The sequence below is a fragment of the Mya arenaria genome, chromosome 16 (genome assembly GCF_026914265.1).
Source record: "Mya arenaria isolate MELC-2E11 chromosome 16, ASM2691426v1".
Classification (NCBI taxonomy): domain Eukaryota; kingdom Metazoa; phylum Mollusca; class Bivalvia; order Myida; family Myidae; genus Mya; species Mya arenaria.
Window position 1 is genome coordinate 26,226,486 of NC_069137.1, and position 25,882 is coordinate 26,252,367.

At 34.8% G+C, this 25,882-nt stretch overlaps 1 protein-coding gene across 1 annotated transcript in view; it reads right to left on the minus strand.

Annotated features, from left to right (window-relative positions):
- Positions 1 to 3,841: 3,841 nt before the first annotated feature.
- The window catches only part of LOC128221949 (ubiquitin carboxyl-terminal hydrolase 8-like), a 38,523-nt gene continuing 16,482 nt past the window's right edge, over positions 3,842 to 25,882 (minus strand). The window contains exons 13-28 of the mRNA XM_052930665.1: positions 25,568 to 25,669; positions 21,429 to 21,589; positions 21,194 to 21,303; positions 19,871 to 20,011; positions 16,074 to 16,254; positions 14,325 to 14,385; positions 13,860 to 13,990; positions 13,063 to 13,159; positions 12,693 to 12,797; positions 11,244 to 11,366; positions 10,422 to 10,535; positions 9,876 to 10,009; positions 8,493 to 8,619; positions 7,131 to 7,161; positions 6,659 to 6,747; positions 3,842 to 4,929 (exon numbers count right to left, since the gene is read on the minus strand). Coding sequence (XP_052786625.1) covers positions 4,855 to 4,929; positions 6,659 to 6,747; positions 7,131 to 7,161; positions 8,493 to 8,619; positions 9,876 to 10,009; positions 10,422 to 10,535; positions 11,244 to 11,366; positions 12,693 to 12,797; positions 13,063 to 13,159; positions 13,860 to 13,990; positions 14,325 to 14,385; positions 16,074 to 16,254; positions 19,871 to 20,011; positions 21,194 to 21,303; positions 21,429 to 21,589; positions 25,568 to 25,669 — 1,782 coding nt within the window. The 3' untranslated portion in view covers positions 3,842 to 4,854. The remainder of the gene's footprint in view (positions 4,930 to 6,658; positions 6,748 to 7,130; positions 7,162 to 8,492; positions 8,620 to 9,875; positions 10,010 to 10,421; positions 10,536 to 11,243; positions 11,367 to 12,692; positions 12,798 to 13,062; positions 13,160 to 13,859; positions 13,991 to 14,324; positions 14,386 to 16,073; positions 16,255 to 19,870; positions 20,012 to 21,193; positions 21,304 to 21,428; positions 21,590 to 25,567; positions 25,670 to 25,882) is intronic.

Here is a 25,882-nt window from a genome sequence, read left to right on the forward strand (position 1 = left end):
TCTGGAGGAAATTTGGACAACGCTCCAATCTTACGCAAACGACGTACACTGACGACCCTGCTTTGTTTATGGATATGATGACATCAGATAAACAAGAAGTAAAAAACGTTCGATTCGTAAATGACCAGGCAGTACAATTAGATTGGGTTCATGGTTCATGGCCATGACTTTATTGAAGCTGCTTCTAGAAGCAATACCTTAGTAACCTATTGCCAACTATTACAATATAAGTGAATGTATCTCTTAAACATGGGGTATTTCCGGTCAAACATAAACAGGCTATCGTGGGACCTCTTCTTAAGAAAACTGGACTTGATCTAGAACTTGCTAACTACAGACTACTGAGTAATCTATCATTTCTATCAAAACTTGTAGAAAAGGCAGTTCTGCTAAGACTCAACGCACACGCAGACAAACACAACCTTTTACCAAAACATCAGTCAGCATACAGGCGACATCATTCTTGCATCCAAAATATGTGCGCAAAATTAGTTCTTAACCGAGACAATTATGACGGGGCCAAGCAAGCTCTCTATGATCTGCACTGGCTGCCAATAAAGGCTAGAATCAATTTCAAGATATTGACAGTTATGTTCAAATGTGGCACTGGAAGGGCTTCTGCTTATTTGACTGAGTTATTGTCTGAGAGTGTAAGTCGTAGACAAGGATTAAGATCAGCTAGTGACCCTGGTATCAAGTATGATGTACCATTTAACAAGAAAACAAGGTTTAACGATAAAAGTTTTTGCACAATCGGACCAAAACTATGGAATAATCTGCCTTTGTATATTAAGCAGTCAGTGTCTATAGATGTGTTAAAAAAAACCCTCAAAACTCATTCTTTTACACAGTTTTATGACTTGTTTTAAAACAGACTCGGATAAGAAATGTCTGATATTATATATGATTTTTTAGCGTCTTAGAGTGTTTTTATAAAAAAAATTATCGGTTGCTTTGACCAATTATGATTTTACTTGATGTACATATATTACTACTTTAGTCAACTTTAATCTAATGAATGTTGCAAGTTTTAATATCTTATTGTTTAACTGCTTTATATTGTCTTATATCAAAATATGTTCAAATATTATGTTGGATATATAGAGTATACATGTATTGTACAACGCCATTGAACAATATAATGTATAAAAATAGGCGTTTAATCAAATAAACACGTTTAACGTTTATCAATAATTACCTTTTTATTTATTAAGCATTGGCCGAAACTAATATACACGTGCAACTTGGTACACAAGTTTCTAGAGACAATACTCACATGAAAAGCAAAGGGTAAAGCATTGACATTTATAGGTTTTATAATATTGTATTTGTTGTAGGTACCATCTAAAGCAATTAAAGATCGTTTGATGTGTAAATCGAATTGGTTAAGGTTAAGGTTCAAACCTTTACTTAAAACTTGATCATACTGGAATGTTTTTTTATGGGACACTTCATGTCGGGTGGTATCTGTGATAAACGCATTGATTTTTTTACACAACGAAAGATCTTCAAAACAATCATTTTAATATAGCCAGCACAATATGAAACTTTTATAACTGTACAATTTATCACAACCTGTAACGAACTCATTGTCTTTTAATGATTAAATAACGAAATGCTTTAACAGCAAAAATAAATGTTTCACCACTTGTTGATTCTTTCCTCAAATTCAAGTCGTATTGCCAATGTTGTTGTTGCCACGATCTTTGATTCGTCGCTGTTATGGTGCAACCTCAAAGGCAAGCATCCTCTCGCCACCTTAGGAGGTTTAAACATATCCGAAAATTTTGATAATTGCTGTCTGCCAAACTGTTGTTGATAATCAAATAAATGATTCCTATAAAAATAACTATTTTGAATACATGCGTGTGTGAGGACCAACTTAACACTTATACTCGCGATCTGACACACGTACTTACAATCGTAACTGGGTCACATGAGGGAAAAAACTATGTCACTAGGTCAAATCAATCAAATATAATGTCCAGACCCAAATACTGGTATTGATTGGTTCGACTTTGTTTAAACTGTAGTCAGAGTGTGTTTGAAAAAGCTTTGATAAAAAACAGATGTATTACATCCTTTACAATCCTCATGAAACTTAATCAGAATAATTTGTTATTGAAATATTGTCTTTGTTTGAATCTGGGTCCCATGGGGTCAAACAAAAGGTCACTTTAAGATTGTTTGCCTTGATGAAATATTTTAAAAGTTTGAACCGAGGTAAACTGGGGTCAAAAACTAGGTTACTAGTTCAAATCTAAATGCTACACTATATACAAATGTGCAACGGAGTCCATCACTCTGTACCCGTATTTCATGTTTTACCAACACATGTTTTCCATGCTCTTTTTATGTCATTTAACATGTGATGTTATTGTCAATAAATGTTAAAGTCAGGTCAATAAAACATGAAACAGTTAATTTTATAATGTCGAAACAAATAAAGTTTATTGATATCATTTTATTTCTTGTATTATTTACAGACAACAGATACCAAAATAAAGGGTATGTTTTAAGGTTTCTCAATGTTTTTTTTTAAAAAAGAAGAAGATAGTAACAAGCCTTCCATACTACACGAGCTGGACTAAAACATAAAACGTTTTTCAAAATATATTTTTAAATAAGTATATATAGCATTTGTAACATATGTAGGTGTCATGAGTTATGAGAAACATAAAAAAACAACGCCAGACTTTTTGCGAAGCAATGAAAATGCTTTTTGAGCCAACATCTTTTAAAATCTTCGTAAAACTTGCTCTATTCTTTATTTTACCAAATCATATTGATAAGAATGTTTCATTCTTAAAACAGATCAATCCTGAAAACTAAATTAAACCTGAAATATTTTGATTTTGGACTTCTCAACCATGTTTTGCACTTTATTGACAGTTGCAAATACAATTGGTAAGAGAGTTATTCCGGACAGTAAGGAGTTTTGGAGCTTAAAACAACCCCAACATTTTCTAGTTGTAATGAGGGGAGAGAAACTACATGTTACAGACAGCATACGTGTACTTCAGTTCTCTGAATAAACAATTTTAGAATACAATACAATGTATAAATAACAAAAAGTAAACAGATTGCACATTAAATCAACAGGTACATATTGTACTAAATTAGATATCGAATAAAAGTGACACTCATACTCAAAATCAATACAAACACATGTATAACAAACATTTTTTACTCGTGATTAACCTTTAACTACTTACTAATAATGCATTTGTGGAAAATATTAATTACTGGAAACAAGTTTTTAACTTGGTTTTAAATGGATGCCGCCGCATAATGTGAATCACATTGCCATTACAATAGTAACCTCCGGATATAACGAACACATCTGAAAGGTCCAAAGGAGTTCATTGTATCCGGAGCTAACGGATAGTTCGACGCTAATTATCTGGAGCTTAGTCCCAAATAATCTTTATAATATTACTATTAGATCTTGTAATACGAAGTAAAAACATGGACTGGGTAAGGAACAGCATAGCAACCGGCAAAAATGTATCTGTTACAGCCGAATGCTTAGCCGAATGTTTAACTTATCTAAACCGAGCTTATGTGATTAAAAGGGATCATACAATTTAAATATTACTGTAAAAGCTACCATTTAAATGCGGATGTATTACATAGAAGCAGATTTTAACAATATGTACAACTTAAGATAATGCGTTTAAAATAACACAAATTGTGAATGATGACAAAAATATGCCTAGAAAAGATGTGATTTCATCATAAAAATATTTTTGTTAATAAATTAGGTATGTTATAGTATTAAATTCAAAGGACGCTTGATTTTAAGTTTATATTTATTATAAACATATTAAAAAAGGGAAAGTTACGTAACTTCAATAACCTCTAACAACAGAAAGTTTAGTAAATTCAATATCCTCTAACAATTGGAACTTCAGTAAATTGAAATTCAATGGCCTTTAACAACATAAAGTTAATAACCTATAACACTAACGCAAAACTCAGAAAATTTAATAGCATAACTTCTTCGTCTGGTTTATTTGTAAAACAGCAATTGATCATATCTAGTTCTGGCTTCCATAACTTTAATGTTGATATATTTTTTTTTGATGTTTACAACACATTAAAGTTATGGCGTAACCCCCATAGTAAAGTCAACCAGAATCAATTGAGTGTGATGATGCAATGCAATCACATGACCATGATGACGTCGATGGATTCTATTTATAGCATCGGATTCACATTGTTCATTTAGTTGAATCCAATTGCAGTAAGGCTGTAAATACCTTTTGAAAAGTAAAAACTATTTATTTATTCCAAATTTGTTATTAGTTATTTATTAATTATTCGAAATAGAAAAAATAACAGCAAAATAAACACTAGGTCACATGGGTATTTTCTGAAAATCTTGGTGTCACGTGATTAAATTTGAACACAACTATGACCTAGATAAGGAATGCTTGTAAAAGGATTTATTAAAATGCTAAATCAACTATCTTTAAAGCGTTTTTTGGTTTTGAAAATGAGTTTGTGAACTACATTTTACTTCATTTACCTAAGAATACAGCTATTTTGTCTGTACAATGCATACAAGTGAAATAACAGCGTGACATAAAAATGTCACGAATTCTGGTAGGGTTTGGATACGGCATTCTCTTCAGCGAACACAAAAAGGTAATATATAAGTTAAACGTGTTCGCTGAAGTTCTTTAGCTAGATCATATCAATAAATTACAAAGTAGAGCAGTTCCTTTCTGAACATATTACAATTATCATTCATATCTGCGCTTGATTTTCGGTGGGTTCACTTCAAAAGATCAGTACAGGGACAATAGTTTGAACTCGTACTCCCATATGTGTACTTCATTATTGTCAAGATCATTCAAATCTGCGCTTATACTCTGGTGGTTTCATCTCAATCGATGTATAGTACAGGACGTAAGCGGCTGAGGTCTGAAAATAAAACAAAAATAGGTTTTACAAAATAGGTTTTACAATCTAAATACTAATTGCCAAGAATATTACACCCCTTAAATAAAGCAGGAAATATCAACTGCAAATTGGTTGCAAGAGGCAAGTTTTGAGATCATTTAAGTTCAACAAGACAAAAAGAGCACTGAAGTTGATACCATCATCAGACTTATAGGGGCATAACTCAACGAGAGTCAGAGTAATGTTACTTACATCACATGTTAATACTGTTACAGTAAACTATACAAAACCCAGCAATTGATAATATATGGCAATTGCAAGATCAGAGGGTCACGCTGACCGACTTGTGCTCATTTCGAAACAATTACTCTACCAATGAGTCGCAGAATGTCATGAACCTCATTATCATAAAACTTCTCATAGCTCTCACAAAAGGGTAAAAATCTAACATATATCACATATCTTTACGCTGGATTCCGAGATATCATGAACGTCATGGTCATCAAATTAACCTTCTGGCTAGATCACTATCCTTGTCATCATAAAAATACATTGACACTAGATTTCGAGACATCGTACACCTCATGGTCATAACACTTACCTTGACTCCTGATACAGAGACGTCGTACACCTCATTGCCATAACACTTACCTTGACTCCGGATTCAGAGACATCATACACCTCATGGTCATAACACTTACCTTGACTCCGGATTCAGAGACATCGTACACCTCATAGTCATAACACTTACCTTGACTCCGGATTCAGAGACATCGTACACCTCATGGTCATAACACTTACCTTGACTCCTGATACAGAGACGTCGTACACCTCATTGCCATAACACTTACCTTGACTCCGGATTCAGAGACATCATACACCTCATTGCCATAACACTTACCTTGACTCCGGATTCAGAGACATCATACACCTCATGGTCATAACACTTACCTTGACTCCGGATTCAGAGACATCGTACACCTCATAGTCATAACACTTACCTTGACTCCGGATTCAGAGACCTCGTACACCTCATTGCCATCAAACTTACCTTGACTCCGGATTCAGAGACATCGTACACCTCATGGTCATAACACTTACCTTGACTCCGGATTCAGAGACATCGTACACCTCATTGCCATCAAACTTACCTTGACTCCGGATTCAGAGACATCGTACACCTCATAGTCATAACACTTACCTTAACTCCGGATACAGAGACGTCGTACAAATCATTGTCATCAAACTTACCTTGACTCCGGATTCAGAGACACCGTACCACTAATGTTCATCTTACTTACTTTGACTTCGCATTCAGAGAAATCGTACCACTCATGGTCATCTTACTTACTTTGACTTAGCATTCAGAGACACCGTTCCACTCATGGTCGTCTAGCTTACCTTGACTCCGGATTCAGAGACACCCTACCACTCATGGTCGTGTAACTTACTCTGACTTCGCATTCAGAGACACCGTACCACTTATGGTAATCTTACTTACTTTGACTTTGCATTCATGATTCAGAGACATTGTTCCACTCATGGTCGTCTAACTTAGTTTGACTTCGCATTCAGAGACATCGTACCACTCATTGTCATTAAACATATCTTGAGACTTGATTCCGAGATACATTAACCTCCTGGTCATCAAACTTACCTGACACTGGATTCCACGGTAACCTTAATAACATCAAACTTACAGTGAAACTTATATTCAAGATATCATCAACCTTGATGTTGTCAAACTTACCTTGACGCTGGATTCCGAGATATCATAAACCTCGTGGTCATCAAATTTGTACCACTTGTTCGTACAGGGATTTCGGCAGCATGCTGTGTCTGAAATGTAAACTTAAGATGAGGAGAAGATACCTAATTTGTATTTTTTATAAGCTTTTAGTTTGCTTGAAATTTTGGATTGAAGTATAAACTCAGGTATGTATACACTAATTTGTAAGAGGAGAGCAGCACAGCTAAGACTTGAATATTCAGTTGATCAAAGGAAATATTTTGTCAATAACTAAAGAAAACACCTTTCTTTACATTTGCGTTATGTCTCTGGTAACATTTGAAGCAAGTTTCATTAAAATATCTTTAACATGACTGAAAATAAAGCAACTGTTTGACATCACCCAAAACCAACAGCGACACCGAGGCTATAAAACTACATTTTCTAATCTTCTTTAAAACAATGAGAAGAAAATCAAAAAATGTACACTTACAATGACCACCATCTAAGGTTCCAAAGTGATTCTGAAAAGTAAAATCAATATTGTATAAACTGAATTTTTCAGAAGATAATATGGTAAAAAACAGTGAAAATCAGAGAAAAAACCACACTCAATGCTGCGAGAAAAAGTCCTATAAATACACTTCCTATCACTCGTAATATTTCGAAACCAATTTCTATAAAAAAAAGTCATTTATTTGATGAATGATAAGATCTAATACTAATATGAACATATTTCTTTTGTGTCAACATTCCCCTTTTTAATGTTAAAATGTTTAAAAAAATGTATTCGCCATCAAATCATCTGTGTTTTATAAAAAAGAGTTTTCAAGAAATAAGCTCTTGTTTCTGAATTTAAAATATTTGGAAGAGAACATAAGAGTTTGTAAAAAGCATTGGTCACTACAGGGACAAGCATATTATAATGATAACGCCAGTTAAAGGGGCTGTACTCCGTACGATAAAACAGCAAAAATTTTTTTTAGAAAATTGTCGAAAACTGACATAAACTTGGCATCGATGTGTACAATGCAATGCAAACTACTAACTGAAGTACCACATAGTTTACAATTTATTTAAGTTAAGCAGTTATTTCGTATTTTTCCATTAAAAAAGATCACTGGGTATGTCTACCAGGTATAATTAATTCCTTATGCGTTATTGGCTAGTTTGTGTTATTACGTGATATTACTGAGGTAGGTGTACAGCTTAAATAGGTCACCCAATTAAAGTAAGCCGTCGTGGCTCAGTGGATACAACGCTGGACTGCAATTTTGGCGACACGAGTTCGAACCCGTTCTCCGACACATTTTTTTTTACATTTTAGTACACTTTTTTTCAATTATGATATCAAAGCGTAACACATTTTATTAGATAATTGTCCTGAAATGCCTTACAGAAAAAAAACTTTTTTGGTGCCAATCTGGTGTACAGTCCCTTTAAGAGGATACATTCCAAGCCTAACCGAATCTTGTTGAGGAACAAAAAGCCCGCATTCAAATGCATGAAAACATCTACTAATGTAATTATGAACGTTGGCATTAATTTACAGAATTATTGGTCTTAAATATCGGGCTTGAAAGGGTTAAAAAACGAGGCATGAATGATGACAGATGATGATCGAAATGCAAAAGCGATTACAAGAACCGAAAACGAGATTATAAAAAATACCCTCAGTGAGTTTTTATTTCACAAGTGTTCAATGGAAGTAACTTAAACATTTACTAAAACAGAGGCCAAAGACAGCATATATCCTACGTGCCGGACTTATATGGCAGTAAAACGTCAATGCCAAGTCGAGTAGAAAAGCCACCTTATTCTTCAAATAGTCGAGCCAAAAAAGAAAAATACTTACGGATACAGCATACAATTTATATGACTTCGGGTGAGGCCCTCTTACAAAAGGTGATAGACTGACATCTTTTGTCGGAAAGTCCACATGCGTGCTGATCTTGGTTCGCCAAGGTCCATCATACACGAATCTGAATAACAGGGAAAAGGTTTATCATTGAACTTGTGAATGACTAGTTGTAGATCACTAAAGCTGAGTAGATTTCTCATTATGGTCAGTAGATGACCTTCATTGAGTTTATGTTCGAGAGGTCAAATTTCTTTAAAAAAGAGTTTTCAGTTTTTTTATATAGTTTGTATGCACTGTGCTGTTTGTGGAGTTTTGTGCTGTTCTTCTATGTTTCTTGTCTGTGATTTTGTGTTCTATGTCTTTGGCGTTTGCCCAGTGCCACTAAACTGGGTTTATGTTTAAACTTTTTGCTACTGAGCGTGTTTCTGTAGGTTTTTGCAAAAATATATTATAATGAATATATTATCAATACATCTCACTTTGTTGAATTTTATTTCATATATGTTCGAAGATTCTCTATGTTTATTATTTACACCTCAATCATGTCCCAAAAACAAATAAGTCTGGGTGTTCATACCATGTATCATGTTAATGTATTGCCTTTAACTTATTTATATAAGTGCTTTTGTTATAACCATGTGCTTTGTATCATGTACTTTATTATTAACATCAATTATTTGTACTGTAACATGTGTTGTTAATTTATTGATTTGTAATAAATATCATAATATTTATGCATCTCTTGTATTTATGTTACAATCATAAAGTGAAAATAGCTACTATTTTAATAGTTTAAGCCCGGAATTATAGTTATTCGGGTTTTCCCGGCCTAATCCTCCGGTACAAACAAAATTAAACCGTTGTTATATACACACGTTACTTCGGAGACAATAGAGTCATTGGACTGTTACATGAATTTCAATAGCTCGATATTCACCTTTTATTTGTACCGGCGTGGGAAAACCCAGTTAAGTTAATTCCGGGCTATATATATTGTCATGAAGCTTAAAAGTCTAAGGTTTTATGCCTTTTCAATTTCCAACAGCTAAATAAACATCTTTTACAGTATACCAAATGTGTGAAGTCTTGCAGTCAAATGGCGATAATTACTAGTTATTATCACCTTTCAGGCAGTATACAATAACACAATAGCCACTATGTTATGCATATGTGGTTCATTTGGTCCTGAAATGGTACACTTAGGAACTGGTTCACTTGTGAAATGGTTCACTTCGTCCTGAACCCAGAGTGCATGGAGGAAACTCACCTGTCCTGCTTGATGACTACAATCATTATCCCCCTATGCCAAGCCTGGGACATCTTGCTGAGCTAATCAGTTCGCTATCTTGACAGCTAAATTAAAATAAGCGGTCATACCTGTTAAACGCAATTAGTAGAATGTGCGGTAGCTTCCATATTTCTATTTTCTTCATGGAACTACGACTGGATTTACACTTTGGGCAGGGTCTATCAGTAAGCTTTTCCTCCGCAGAAAACTGTCGCAAACAGTCCTGTGAATATTGATTTAAGGGTTAAAATACATGGCGGGTCTATCAGAATAATACATCATTTTATTTTTTTCGATCAAGTCAAGTATGATCTGATATACATGTTTTACCCGTTTTAAGTTTTTTTGACCTTTACGACATAGATATGATCCATTGAACTTAAATGAGTAAAACAAGTTCATACATAAAAATTAACAAAACAAAAAGCTGACAATAGCTCTGAAGCTGACAATAGCTCTCCTTTTTATCTGAAGGGTTTTCTTCATGTTAGCTCTATTGTGAAGACAACTGTTAACTGTTATTAATTCTCAAGTTTGTTCATCAACATAACCAGTACTCTGTCATCTTAACCCCAACGCTCTTAGCCCCTGTTTGCTGTAATCATAAAGCACAAAATTTAAATGAGAAGACTTACAGCCAATGTACATCTTGTAGAACTGGGCAGAGGCAGGGAGAGATACATAAACGCTTGGAATGTGACACTCTGATTTTTACATCCTAGACACATCAGTGATGATTTCAACTGGCCCTGTAAACACATGACAATGGCTAAGTTAGAACCTACATGAACACTGAGAATGTGACTCAATGATTTTTACATCTGATGCACGTCAGCGATCAATTCAACTGGCCCTGTAAAAAGCATTTTTTTTCGAAGTTAAAGTACTTTTTAAGGAGTCTTCGGCCGTAGCTCATTCAAAAGGTTTTCAAGGAGTTTAAAACAAGTTAGTACTTCCTACGTTCTGTACGAAATAGTTTAACACTATAAATTAGAAGGAAACTAATTCGTAGAATCTCATCCATTATTTATATTGACAAACATTCTGCCTCAACCAGATTTATTAAAATAAAACACTTACAATCTTCCCCTCCCCATTGAGAAACTATCCCTCTTATATGTATTCATTCTTCTAATAACTATCACATATATTACATGAAACAATAACACAATAATGGGCCCATTATGTAGCTTGATGTCGGGCCAAAATTAAATGCCGCCATTATATCTAGCAAACAGTAGCACCATCTAGTATGGCTTGATGATAATACCTTGAAATAAAGGTTATGGCATCAATCAACCTGGAACAATTCCACAATAGTGAACTCATTATGCAGTTTGTGGTCCCGCCAAGCAAACTCAGCAGCTTTCATATCTGGCAAATTGTCATTGTTCTGTTCAAGTACTTTATTCATTGATGTGTTAATACCTAAAAATAATGGTAGACATCAATCATACCTGGAACAACTCCACAATAATGGACTCATTATGCAGTTTGTGGTCCCGCCAAGCAAGCTCAGCAGCCTTCATATCTGGCAAGTTGTCATTGTTCTGTTCAGGTATTTTTGGGCGTGATTTCACCTGAAATGTTTAAAATACCTTCATGACTTTATGTACCGTATACTTTTGACATTTATAAAACTACTTTCCTGATTTGTTCAGATTTTGACACAAACATAATGCTTTCCTTTGGATTCGCAATACGAAACAACATGGAGTTGAATAATACCTCGAAGGATCATTTCAAACTTTTACATCTCACCTTGACCTTTAACGTCAACCTTTGCCCTCTAAGTGTAACTTTGACCATTGAGGTACTGCTCTGGGTCTAGTGGCCTACAGACCACCTCATCATGGTTGCATTCACAACAAGTGTTTTTGAAAATCCTATAATGCATGGTCGATATACAACTTTGACAAGAATAATTTCAACCTTTAACCTTGACCATTAATGTACAGACCAGGATCACAGACCTGAGTCGTATGCGCGACAATGCATTTTCATGGTCAACCTCCATGGCAAGATTTTGAAAATCCTATAATGCATGGTCAGGATACAGCCTGGACCAATCAGTCAGATCAGACAGACGCACTCAGGACCGCACTCACACATGCACACTCATACACGAAACCCCCTTAAAGAAACGAGCATAGTTTACCGCCACTTTTTACTCAAATAACAAACTTGTATGCAAGACAGAAAAAAGAACTGTTAAGGTGATATGTTAACTTTTAGATTATTCAATGTATACGTATTAATCATATTAATAACCCGCCTCTTTAAATGGCCACCTCTTGCATGAAATGACTCTGCTAAATTTAAGTAGATTTCAAAATGTCTTTCACTTATAAATTTAGCCAGTAAACCTTTAAAGAATTCAACTTTGAGCCACCAAAAAGGCTTTGGCACAAATATATTAAATCTACAATTATGGCTTATTTCTCATATTTGTTTGGCAATTTATTCACAAGCAAACCCAGGGGCTGTTTAATTTTGGAAAATAGATGCGTTGGAAGTAAATATATTCCAGACGTGAAAACAGCAGTATGGGTCTGTTTGCACAACCAATCATTTATTATTGAAGGTCACCATGATCTTGACCTTTGATCTGAATCAGCAGTCCCTGTTCGATTGATACTGTTGATGAGGCTACTCATTATGATTGCTCTTAAAGTAAAGACCCAAGTATTAAATTCTGCGAATTTGTCTGTTTAAATGATAGTATGTCCTTGAGTTTTTCTTTTGACCTTAAGATCAATTGTGACCTTGACATCCTCTGACCTTGTAAAATGTGCTTACCAAGTGTAATCATTCATTCAAAATACTTGATGTTCGATGAAAGAGTGACGCAGATCCCTTGGTGTTTGTTACATGTTAAGCTGCGCAAGTCACATAACATCATGTACCTTATTCAATCCTTCATGCAATCCATCCATAAGGAAAGTTAGGAACTCCTGTGAGTCTTGTTGTTCATAGCCAGCAAACATCGGCTGGTGGTGGCCTGCTACCCGCTAAAACAGAACGTGGCTTACATATATATATAAACATTACATTTTTGGTAAGTCATTACATAAAGAATAAAAGAATGCTCGTATCCGGCATATTTGCACATTATAATTCCATTAAATTTACAAATGTATATCCCCTGGCCGTACATAATAACAGTATGCATCAATACAGTCCTAATCAGGTAATCTATACAGTGTAAGCAAAGTCGTTAACTTTAACAAGTTCAATTTCTTGACCTACATCTATTTTAAATTATGCATGACATACCTTAAAATCTCGGGGCGTTATACATCTGTATTGCTCTGACCAAAGGGCCTTCACAATGTACGCAAAGTCGTCGACCAGTTCCCCTTCATTCATATGCCTGTATTAGTATACAAAGAGTGGTCAATCACAAAATGGCAGACCTTGCAAAAGTATAGCATTATCAAATACATTAATATGAATAACTAGCTATGTTACAATGCGACAAAATCAGTTTTCAATCTAAGCAATCAGGATATTTTGGCAAATTAGAGTTTTAGATTTCTAAATACAAACAGGAATGTTGACATTTAATTCAAAACTTTGGACAACAACACCAATTTCAGAACAGCGAAGGAATGTAACTGCTGCTTGAAGTTTGACAGAGATAACTGTACTGCGAGGGAAATAACAATTGTATGGTGTAAGATTAATTTACGGCGAGTGAAGTAGCTTCTGCATGGAGTTTGGGCACGGACTACTGCACTTGTATTACAAAGGGAAGTAACTGCTGCATGGACTTTGGTCAGTGATTGCTGCACTAAAAAGGAAGCTACTGTTGCATGGAGTTTGAGCAGTGATTGCTTCACTAAAAAGGAAGATACTGTTGCATGGAGTTTGAGCAGTGATTGCTTCACTAAAAAGGAAGATACTGCTGCATGTCGTTTGGTCAGTTATTGCTACAAAGGGAGGTCACTGCTGCATGGAGTTTGGGAAGTGATTGCTGCACTACAAAGGGAAGTAACTGCTGTGTGAGGAGTGGGCAGTGATTTCAGGTCTACCAAAGAAGTAACTGCCGCATGGAGTTTGCATTTACCTACCTGTTGATGTCATACAGGTATGTGTCAGTCAGAAGGTAGGTAACCAGGGGTGATGTGTTGTTAAGACACTGAATTGTGCTGTTCATATAACATGTGTTTCCAAGGTTACGCAATCCTGTTAAGGCACGGCCCTAAAATAGAAAGAAAATTGGTAATACAAGCTGCATTATAATTGCATTACAATACTTATATGAAATGGGGTTCAGGTCAGATATGGGGTCAACGGGCATTAGTATCATGTGTAAAAAATCTCTCCGATTACTAATATTAATTAAGTTACATGTGGGTAAAATTTCTTCAAAAATGAAAAAATGAATATTTCAATACTCCCATACAGAACATTAAACACACTACTTATATTTATTATTACTACTATTTTATTATTATCACTGTATAATTTCTCTTAGTTAATTTGCAAAATTATTTGTGAATATCTTTGAAACTAAATATTTCAATCAAACTTACCATGCTCCCATAGACTGGATTCAGGTCCCTTCTCTTTGCAGGCATGGGAGCAGGTAAAATCCTGGGATAATAGAATCACATTACAGTGCAAATTGTGAACCAGTCCAAGATAGCACATTTCGTATTTGTTTGTTGCAATCAAGTAGAACTGTTCTAAATCATTCATAAAAACTATTTTAAATATGATTAAATGATAAGTTTTTGTTCCAGTTTGTTTATTTAAACACTTCAGAACATAAAAGATTACGTAAGGTAAAGTTTTAATAATTTATTTCATATTTGAAATCTAAACAAAATTTCTAATTACACATTATAAGTGCTTTCCTTTTACACGTGATCCATATCCTAAGTTTTCTCGAGTATATTTATTTTCTTGGAAGCATCTATTCTTGTATGATATACTATTGTTTCCTTTTTTCAAGTAATTTCTTTCAATCTTAAGAATTACTTGGGTCTGTACCCTTCTCAAGCCTGTTTGAGTATTTTATCTATTTCTTTTGAAAACCTCTTTTGTAATTAATGCATTGAATTGCAATTTTTCAAATTTAATTCCAAATTAGTTCTTATTTTCCTGAATACTTTTCTAAATCACTTCAAAATTTCATGGCCTACACATTCAAACCACAGCAAATTTCCCAAATTGTATTCCAAATGAAATTGTCACAATCAAATATTAACATAATGTTTTCATAAACTTGTGGGTCTTAGTATCTAACAAGGAATAATTTTGTTTCACTCAATGAACTATAATACACACTCGATTACAGTTTTAGGGAAACTGTACTAGGTAAACCAGTTACCATAAATTACCTTGGGCGATGCAAATTTGATGCTTAGTGTATGTAACAACAGTAACTGTAAGTTGTCTAGTTTAAATGCAATTATAGTTCATTAAGTTTTTGATCAAGTCATTTTCTTTAAATAGTATTGATTTAAATAAGTTGTTTACATTGAAACGATCGGAGTTTTTTTCTCAATAATCAACCATATCAGTCAAATCTCTCTCTCTCTCTCTCTCTCTCTCTCTCTCTCTCTCTCTCTCTCTCTCTCTATATATATATATTTATATATATATATATCATATACACATGAAACTGTTTGCTTTGAAAGTATATTACCATTGCAAATTATCATGTCATGGTACTGAGTCTAACACGTCATGGAGTATGTGAGCTACTCGGGCAGGTGTGCTCAGTCAGGGGCCGTATTCAATAAGCATCTTCGTGAATAATTTCAACTAAGTGAGAATTTCATTGGACAACGATTATTTTATAAACCCGCTACTTTTCAACAGATGTATTCGTTTTCTTCAAATTCAAATTAGAAAGAAAGGCAATTCTTCACTTTTTTTAAAATTGTTACTTAAATGCTTATTGAATACGGCCCCAGAAGAGCAATTGAAGTGCAAGGGGTCCTTGGTTCGATCCTAGGAAACACCAGTAACATTTGGGGACCAATATGATACCATTGGTAACCTCCAGTGCATCAGAGGGACATAAAAATTGAGAGACTTGATTGACTGTAGAGACTGGCAATGATTTTACAAACAAATATGGTCTGGTGTGGAATTTAAGGTACAGATTCCAGTATAGAGCGGGTGAATGTCATGGCCCGGAGTCGAACAAGTCATTGAGTATTGAGCTATATATATCGATTAGCTCAATTATTTGAGCAACAAATAAATTCCTTCACTGGTCACGATATATGTAAGATCATATAATTATAATAATATTGCCTATCTTGACTCACCGCTTTTCTACCGGCTTAATTCCCCTGTTTACTGAGGGCACTATTTTCTTCTCCGGCAGACTTTTTCCTTCATCTTCAAACATCTTTGCAATATTTGGTGACGAGTTTGACCTACTGAGTCCCCTCTTTGGAGTAGTATTGTCATCCTTAAGTTTTGTTGTGTAAGTTCCTTTTTGAGGTCCTGAAAATGAAAGTGTAATCTGTACAGGCTAACTATTTCTCACATTTGTATGTAACAAGGGCCTCACATTGGTGCAGCATTTTTGCACTAACTTTTCTTGATTGTGTTCTTTTTTGAAATGCTGAATTGATATAAAACAACTCATTTGTTCATGTTTTGCATAATCCTGTTTTTGTATGTTATCAACTTTTTGGGTAAGCTTTCATCTGAAGATAGAGTATGCTAACAGTACATGCTAAGGACAGCATTTACATGTTTCTGATGTCTTTATTTGAGAAGCTCATTCATACTCAAGTTTTAGAATGTAAGTGCCATTTTGAAATATGAAACATTTATTTTAGGAATGCAAATGAATGTTCGAATATATGATCTAACTATTGTTTGGTATTAGAATGTCGAAATATACATTCGAATAGTTGATGTTTTTTTGGTTAATTAAATAAATAATAAACCTTTTTCCTACAACTGTGCTGTTGTGTATAAAGTTTGTATGTCTCCTGTTTACAATAATTTGCCCGTAATGTCGGAGGCGTGAATGTGATGATAATACACTATACACGCGCGCAATATGTCAATATGGAAATACCGTCGGGTGCAATAAATCGTCGCCGTAATATTACAAAAAATGGCTATTAGACAAGTGATATCGAACAAATTTCAAATATTTTCGGTAAATTTTTATAACCTCGCCAATAAATGATTTTAGTAAATTGGCCTTCCAACCTTAGAAATATCTTGGCTGCAATATTGCTCAAATCGCCGTGACCAAATGAATGCCATGTGCTAGTTCTGTACTATAAACTATATTCAATGTTTTGATATAACGTTTATCTTTTGAAATGTGACTGCATAGAGGAGTATATGTCGTAGAATGATCCATAATAGGATGATACGTCACTAAAGTAGGTAAGTTAACACCTTAATTCATACGAGAGAGAGAAAATAGTTCAATTCAGCTGACCAATCAGAAGAGAGAGTAGTAATGTGATGAGGTCGAAAGTAGTTCCAATGTGGCTGAATTTCCAGTAATAAGATATATTTTCTGCATTGTTGTACAATAGATGCTTCAAAGTCCACGTTTTGTTTTGTTATTCAACTAGTTCCCGAGTTGTTTTTTTGCCAAAATTGTATTTAGAAGAGGTAAATCCCAGAACGAGAATGCTCGTTCTGTGGAACAACCCTCGAGAGGTTTCAAATATTTTGGTCTTTTGGTGGTGCCATTGACAGTGGATAGCCATTGGGAAGCGTATAATGGGCCTGAAGGACGCTGAGCTTCGTACTTATGTGGAGAAGCGAGACCCGATTTCAAGGAGCAACAGAAGCTGATGCAGCGTTGGAGAGAGAGAGAGAAAGAGAGATAGAGAGTGAGAGAGAGAGAGAGAGAGAGAGAGAGAGAGAGGGGGAGAGAGGGAGAGAGAGAGAGAGGGAGGGAGGGAGAGAGAGAGAGAGAATCTGAAGCACAACGGCTAGATGAGGAAAAGCCATTTTATGAGCTTCTGTAGTAAGAATGCCAAACTACTAAACAGGAACAGGAGCTACAGCTCATGAAGTTGAGGGATGAGGATATCTAGAGACCCAAAAACTGTGGATGAGACAAGCTTCAAAGCGTTGCGGTCTGGTACAAAGGTGCTGATGTTGCTGCCCACTGCCCACAATAAACTGTTATTACAGTAGAAGGGACTGCATCTAGTTCAACATGTTGTCAATAAGGTAGACTACAGAATAAAGTAGGGGCCAGAACACAGCTGTTTCACATTAGCCAGCTTTCAAAGTATGAAGAGAAGTCTGAACAGCTGGTTACAACACGCATGGTTGAAAAAGAGACCGAACAGCACAGTTCAAATATACCAAAAAGATGAATAAATATCGCAAATAATGGTGCTTATAAAGAATACAGAGATTAATTTGAAAGAACGGTGCAGAAAACACGGAATTTCTACTTTTTGTGACTTCAAGAATTTGCTTAACAAAACACAAGGATATTTTCACAGTAAAGCCTGGACAAACGAACCTGGTAGAGCATAAGATTGCGCTAACACTTACAAACCGATTCGTATGAAGCAATACCCCATCCCGCTTGCAAAGCTAAATTACGTTGAAAATGAGGTTCTGCATTTGTTGAAATATGGAGTGATAGAACCAGCACAGTCTGAAAACAACCCACCTGTGTGTTGGTGAAAAAGGGAGATTCAACGAACAGGTTTTGCATTCATTTTAGGAAACTCCAGTTTAGTCAAGTAAAAGCGTGGCAGGTTCTTCACAAAAATAGATCTCACCGCCGAAGATTATAGGCAGAAAGGTGTTGAAAAGAAGTCTAGCCATGTTTCGGCATTCACTACCCAGTCAGTATCACAAAATGCCATTTGGTATGATAAACTCAGGTGTTACATTTATTCGCATGATGTGAAAGTTCTGGAGGGCTGCGTTCAAGATCAATGCTATGTGGATGATTTACTTGGGAATCCACAAACATTGGACGACCATACATCCATGCTCAGAAACTTTGATAGCATCAGACAAGCAGGCCTTACAGTGCGAACAAAAAGTGTTTTATTGGTAATGGGAACGTTCGGTTCACATCATGTTGGAAATGGTAATCTAGGAATGGAACAGGATAAGCTATGACATATTCGCGATGCTACACAGTCAGGGATAAAAACGAAAGTATGATTGTTCCTGGTATTTGCTTGGTACTCCAAGAATTTACTCTTAAGGAGGCAGTAATTGTTGTAGTCCTGCGCGAGCGAAAAGACACAAATAGCTATTGCTACAGTATTATTGTTGTACGGGCTGTTTTAACCAAACGGAGCATTGTGATCTGTGTGAATAGCTAGCGACAGAGTAGCAGTGCATGGTCTACGAAGCATTGCATTTCGTTTGACCATCGCACAGACAGCTGGTTTTCCCATCTGGGCTCAGTGTCGCTTTAGACATTAGGCTGTACATATTGGTTCCAAGCAATGAATTGTGATGACTGTTGAAACTAAAGTCACACACACCCTACGACCGACCCAACACAATCACCAAAACCATGGGGCTCGGCAGTTTCACAGCATATTCCCAGCTCTTGGGAGAGATATGTTGAATAAATAAACAATATTAAGTTTGGTGAGCATATTCTTCATATATAGATAAAAGATTTTCAGTGTAACTTGAGTGACTTCAGTTATCTGACTGGTTTTGAGCTTGTCAAAAATAAATGTATTTTGTCCAAACACTATGTTACCAGTTTGGTAACAATCAGAAACTGCAAGCAGACTATTTTGTAGGACACCACATGTCTGCCATCCATGATTTGTGCAATAATTTTACAGAAAAAAAAGAATTTCTTAACCAGTTTATTTTATCTCTGTCTTTACGGTATATATATACTACTAGTAATTTATTTTAGCTTAATTTTGAAGACAAATGTTACTCGATATTATTCAATCTAGAGTCTGTTTTCTTCATGGGAAACTAATACAGCAGTCCTTTGTTGAGAGGCCAAGATCCCCATGACCTCCTTGGGTAAGAAGAAGACACATAATTATACAACATGGTCGATGAAGTAATATTAATAATAGTCTGAATGTAAGTGATTGTGTCATATATTTTTTACAATCTTTCATTGGCCTACCTGGTGTGTTTGGTGGATCCCACTGAGTCGTTCCATCAGTATGATTAATGTAGAAATATCTGTTAGTCCGATAGTCAAGCTTTTTTTCCCAGCCAACTTTAAGGTTTGGAGAGGGTACGGACTTTGGAGTGGCTTTCGCTTCTGAAATAGTTTTTAAATATAATTATTGAATCACTCTCGATTCTGTTTTCTGGGTAGGAACCAGTACTGGTGTCCTTTTTGATTGGCTATGAGAGTATACCACTGGTGGGGATCGAACCTTCACCACCAGATCAGTCTCATTCTAAAGGTTAAGTGGTAAGACTAAGAAAGACTTGTATATTAAGTCAGGCTTACATCCATATATGTATATTAAAACACCTTTTACTTCACAATAACTCTTATAAAGAAACTGATTTATTAAAGTCAGTCTAACATCCACATATGTATAAAAATAAACCCCATAGCTTCACAATAAAGAACATATTATTTGCATCCTAAATTCCCAGCAAAATTACTATAACATTGAACAAGACTGCTGTGGAACAAACGCCAATATTTGTTGTTGTTGTGGAGGTTGGGTTTTTTTTTCGACAAAAGGGGCATTATGCAATGATTATTGAAGTCAAAATTATTGGCCTTACTGTGTCTTTGCATATAAAATTGCTGTTGTAAACATGTAAACCATGTTTTGTTTGAATAGTTTTTGAATTTAGTTTTTGCACAACAACAATAACCAAACCTTTTTACTTTTTCTTACTCCCTACCCGACAAGCTAAGATTCTGTTTTAAATAATTATGATCCTGCCTTAGGCACAATTATTAACTTTTGACCATTCATCAACCTCAACTTTCATCAGCAATGTGCTCTTTCTGTTTGCCATATTAAAGATAATTTACAATACATGTAGTACCGAAATAATATCAGTTTATGTAGTTCCATCATTAACAACCAATAAAAACTTTCCATATCAAAGAACCAATAAAACTCACCAATCATAAACCTCAAATAAAAAACCTTATTCTTAACAACCAATAATTAATATTTAGATTGACCTCAGCTTGTCGTCACCAATAACTAGCCTCTACTACCGGCTTTTGCCTAAGAAGTATGAAAAACCTACACCATAAAAATTTACCCCGTTAAGATTTTGCAATTTTTCCAACATAACTTACCATTCATTAACCTCAGCTTTTCATCAGCGGCACGTCTTGCCAAAAATTAATATTTAGATTGACCTCAGTGTGTCAACCGCAATAAAGCTTACCTGTACTACCGGCTTTTTGCCTAAGAAAGTATGAAAACCCTATACAAATTGTGCAATTTTATCATTCATAACTTACCATTCATTAACCTCAGCTTTTCATCAGCAGCACGTCTTGCCTCGTCTGCTAATTTTCTGTCTGCCTCTTCTTGAGCAAGTCTTTCTCGGTCCTGTTTTTCTTTTTCCTGCCTTAAATTTATGACACAGATTAGTTTTATATGTCACTGATTGATTTGGTTTAAGTCACAGGTTTTTTCAGATTTTTTTTACGGATTATTTCGGAAAATTTGATGAATTTATAAGGCTGTTAATACCTCTTTTTTTCTTTTCTTTCAGCTTCTAATCTATCATGTTCAGCCTGAAGCCGTCGTCTTTCCTCTAACGCAGCTTGACGCTCTTTTTCCAGTTGGGCTTGGAGTTCTCTCTCTCGCCTTAGTCTTTCCTCAATGGTGTGTTTTTCTTTAGTATCCATAGTCTGCAAATAGAATCATTAATTTGCTACATATATGTAATATATTACTGGAGTTGCAATGTTATACTAAATTTAAAAAAAAAAAACTTAAGGAAAATTAAAGGGCAGTTTAAAAATATCAGTAACGACTGTTATGTTTTATTGTTAAATGGCCACTAATGTTAGATTTTTTTATCACACGACACATTCGTTGAAAAAATTGTATACATTTTGAGTGAAAGGTTTGACTCTTAGTAAGCGGGTTGAAATAGTATTAAAATAACACTAGTGATACAAATGTTTCATAGTTTAATTACATGTAGTATCGTTACAAGGAACATCATGTACAAACATTTCTTGCTTTATGCACTTGGGCATTTATCATCCCTTAACAATTCTCCTTTATGTTCTCCTTAACAATTGTTTGATTATGACTGCGAGGTTGAAATCAGGGCATTGGAATGGATTGTATCAGTTTGGTTGATTTGTGGATTGTCTTTAAGGCATCAATGTATTCATTATTGACTTAGATTTTACACTTCATTCACACTTAATCTCCATATTTTAAGGACAGAATCAGATCCAGGTGATGAGAAAATTTACATATGAAATTATTCGTTTGAAATCATTCCACTATTATTTAGCACCTTTTTTTAAATTTAGAACAACGTTGTTAACTTTTAATGTGAAGAGTTTAAAGTGACACTCTTATTCAAAATCAATACATACACATGTATAACAATCATCAATTTTGAATGATAAACCTTCAACTAGTTACTAAATAATGCATTTATGGCAAATATTACTTTCTGTTAACAAGATTGTAACCGTGTATTTTATAACAGAAAGCGCAAATATATTAAATAATTGGTGAATGTTAAAAGATTGACTGTGATCTACTTTCGTCCCATAAGGTAGAAATACTGTGTTTTATGCTCATTTCTTTCAAATTAAACTTGGTATCCTTCATAAGAACCATTGTTTTCGACATTTATTAATCCTTTTTGTAATATAAAACAATATCATTAATTGTGGTATATCTTATTTGGGAGTAAGAGTGCATCTTTAAGTATGTGCTCATTTAAAGTTAATATAAGCCAGTACAGCTGAAACATGTAGTTTCATATCTGTAGCAAATAGAACAATCTGCAGCAGATCACAAGCGTATCGATAAAACTTCCAGATAAATAAGGATTGGAAAGTAAACAACTATGGTGTTAACAAAGTTGTTAACTTTAACAATGTTCTGAAAAAATGGCCTATTGTTTAAAGAAATTATGGATTAACTATCCCTGGTCGAAACTGCCATTTATTGTTTTACAGTGCCAAAAATGTATGTTAAAGGGGCTGTACTCCATATGATAAAGTAGCAAAAAAAAGAGAAAATTGTTGAAAACTGACATAAACATGGCATCGATGTATACAATGCATTGAAACTTGCAATGTATCAACTGAAGTACCACAAAGTTTACAATTTATGCAAGACTAAGCAGTTATTTTATATTTTTCTATCAAAAAAAAGATTACTGGGTATGTCTACCAGGTAGAAATCATTTCTTATGTGTGATTGGCTAGACAGGTTACAATATCAAAGCGTAACACATTCTTTTGGATAATTGTCCTTAGATTCGTTACAGAAAAAAAACTTTTTTTGGTGCCAATCTGGTGTACAGTCCCTTTAAGGACAGAATCAGATAGAGGTGATGAGGAAATTTACATATATAATTTACAGGGTTTCCGCCAGCCCTTTATGGCTTGTCGGGCCCGACGTGCCTTCCGCTGGCAAGGCTAATTACCGACATGCGTTAATTATGCCGACATGCTTTAATCCGCTTAGCGACAACCCTTATCAAAACAATCATCAGTTCTGACAATACACAATTGTGTTACGATTGCAACGGCTGACTGACAGCCAGAAGGCGTGTCGGGACTAATACGGCATTTGTATCAGCCATTCAGGATCGACGACAGCATGAAGGCGTGTCGGTAAGGTTCAACAGTGCAATTAACCAAACTCCTCCTATTCTTTATCAAAATGGGAATGTGTGAAAAACGCCACTGCCGTAATTGCGACCTTCATCACTATAATCATCTATGAACGCAAAGTAAACAATATGTCTTAATTGAGTTCGGTTACATAAATCATGTGTCGTTTTATATTGTTTCTTAATCCCGAGTCCGTTTGTTAACCAATTATTAAATTATTATTGAGAACCGTGTGAAGATATCTGTGTTATTATAAACAAGGGTTATGCTATGTCGTCGTATGTAATTGAGTCGCGTTCCCGTCTTTAGTTTAAAAGTGTAACGTTATATTTTGTGTTGCTTATTATTAAACTTGGATTATTTTATTGTTCTTTTAATTTATTTACAAAAAAAAGATAAATAAATCTGAAAATGCATATTACATTCCCTTTAAGTTATTATTTAGCCGACCCGGCTTTAAAAATATTAGCTGTAGCAGCTTTAAATACGAATACACCCACGAGCAGTCGCTTTGCTCCGGGCTCTTTTGTGTTCCAGCATGCAGCGTGCTTTACACGTTTTGCTGTGACGTCAACGGTGTCAATATAAATAATACCCGCACTAAACGAAACATGAGTCGATCGATATCGTCGATATTGTATTGTCGGAAAACTTGAGAAATATCAATAATTAATGAAGAGAAACCATTAAACTTTTTCACAAATATTTTTAATGTTAATCGGACTTTAGTTGGTAATTCTAAATCATGGGAACATAACTGTAAACTTGTTTAAAATGCAGGAAATTGCACCATTTTGGATACGAAAATTAAAAAAAAATCGACGTGGGGAGGGGACACCCCTCCCAAACCCTCCCCTTCCGACAATGCCTTATGAAATTCCTGGCGGAAACCCTGATGTAATTATTCGTTTTAAATCATCCCACTCTTAGGTAGAAACTTTTTTTCAAAATTAAGAAACAAAGTTGTTAGCTTTTAAATGTGAAGTGTTTAATTATGTGCTCATTTAAAGTTAAAATAAGCCAGTACAGCTGAAACAGTTGTTTCATATCCGTCGCAAATAGAACAATCTGCAGCAGATCACAATCGTATAGATAAAACTTCCAGATAAATAAGGATTGGAAAGTAAACAGCAATGGTGTTAACAAAGCTTTTTTTTAACAATGTTCTGAAAAAATGGCCTATTGTTTAAGAAATTATGGATCAATTATCCCTGATCGAAACTGTCATCTATTGTTTTACAATGCCAAAAATGTATCTTAATATAAAAATCACTTTGTAAATGTTGAGTGAAGAATAATGTTACCAAACAATGACAAAAACTTTTTTCTACTATATGACATCTCGGTTGGCTCCTTCATTATTAGAAACAAGAGGACCATCATAAATTTTGCTCATCCAAATACTCGGCCATTTTGGTAAATAAGACTTATGACTGTGCCTATATATTGTAACAGGATTCTCCAAAAGTCTTATGAGGGTGTCAGGGTAAAATGCAGCTCATATTACATAAAAAAAAGTTTTTTTAACATCTTATGACCTACTTATTGATCAAGATGAACCATATTCAATATAATTTATCAAAACAGTCATTCTGACCTAGAATTCATGGTGTTTAGATGAAAAAGCAGCCTCTTTTGCATGAACAAGGTATTCCTAAGACGTGATCTAGTTTTTGACCCGAGATAACCAATACTCAAACTTGGTCATTGTGTCTCTCAGCCAATCATTTCAGATAAAATTACACAAAGATCATCTGACATTAGCAGCCTATATCATGTAAAGATTTTTTTTTTCTAAAGGTTGACCTAACAATCTAGTTTTAGGCCTAAAATGACCAATTTGACAGATCATTAAGACCAATTTCAGAAGCATTGATCGTAATTATGGCATCTTATGTGTAAAAAATACAGTTTCTGCTGATGAGAGCTATTGATAATCCACTTACCACAACTGATTAAAATAAAATGAAATAAGTCATTTATAGTAACATATCGGAATATATAAGCCTTAGTCACCTTTTTCTCTTCTTCAATCCGTAATTGTCTAGCTCTGTCCTCAGCAGCTGCAATCTCCCTCAGCTTCTTTTCTTCTTCTTCTTTTGCTCTTTTTTGTGCCTCCTAGAAAACGTTAAACCCTGCATCTCATTTTTTCCTCAATTTCTCTGTTTATCCCCCCCCCAAAAAAAAACAAAATGACTCATTTCCCCTTTAAAACCTTGTAAATGTCCTACTTTCACATCATTAAATAAATTTCTTTATTCTTTTCTTAATTGTTTTTCACCTAATTCAATTCCTGTTTTAATCTTCAATTAATCTTCAATCATTTACATG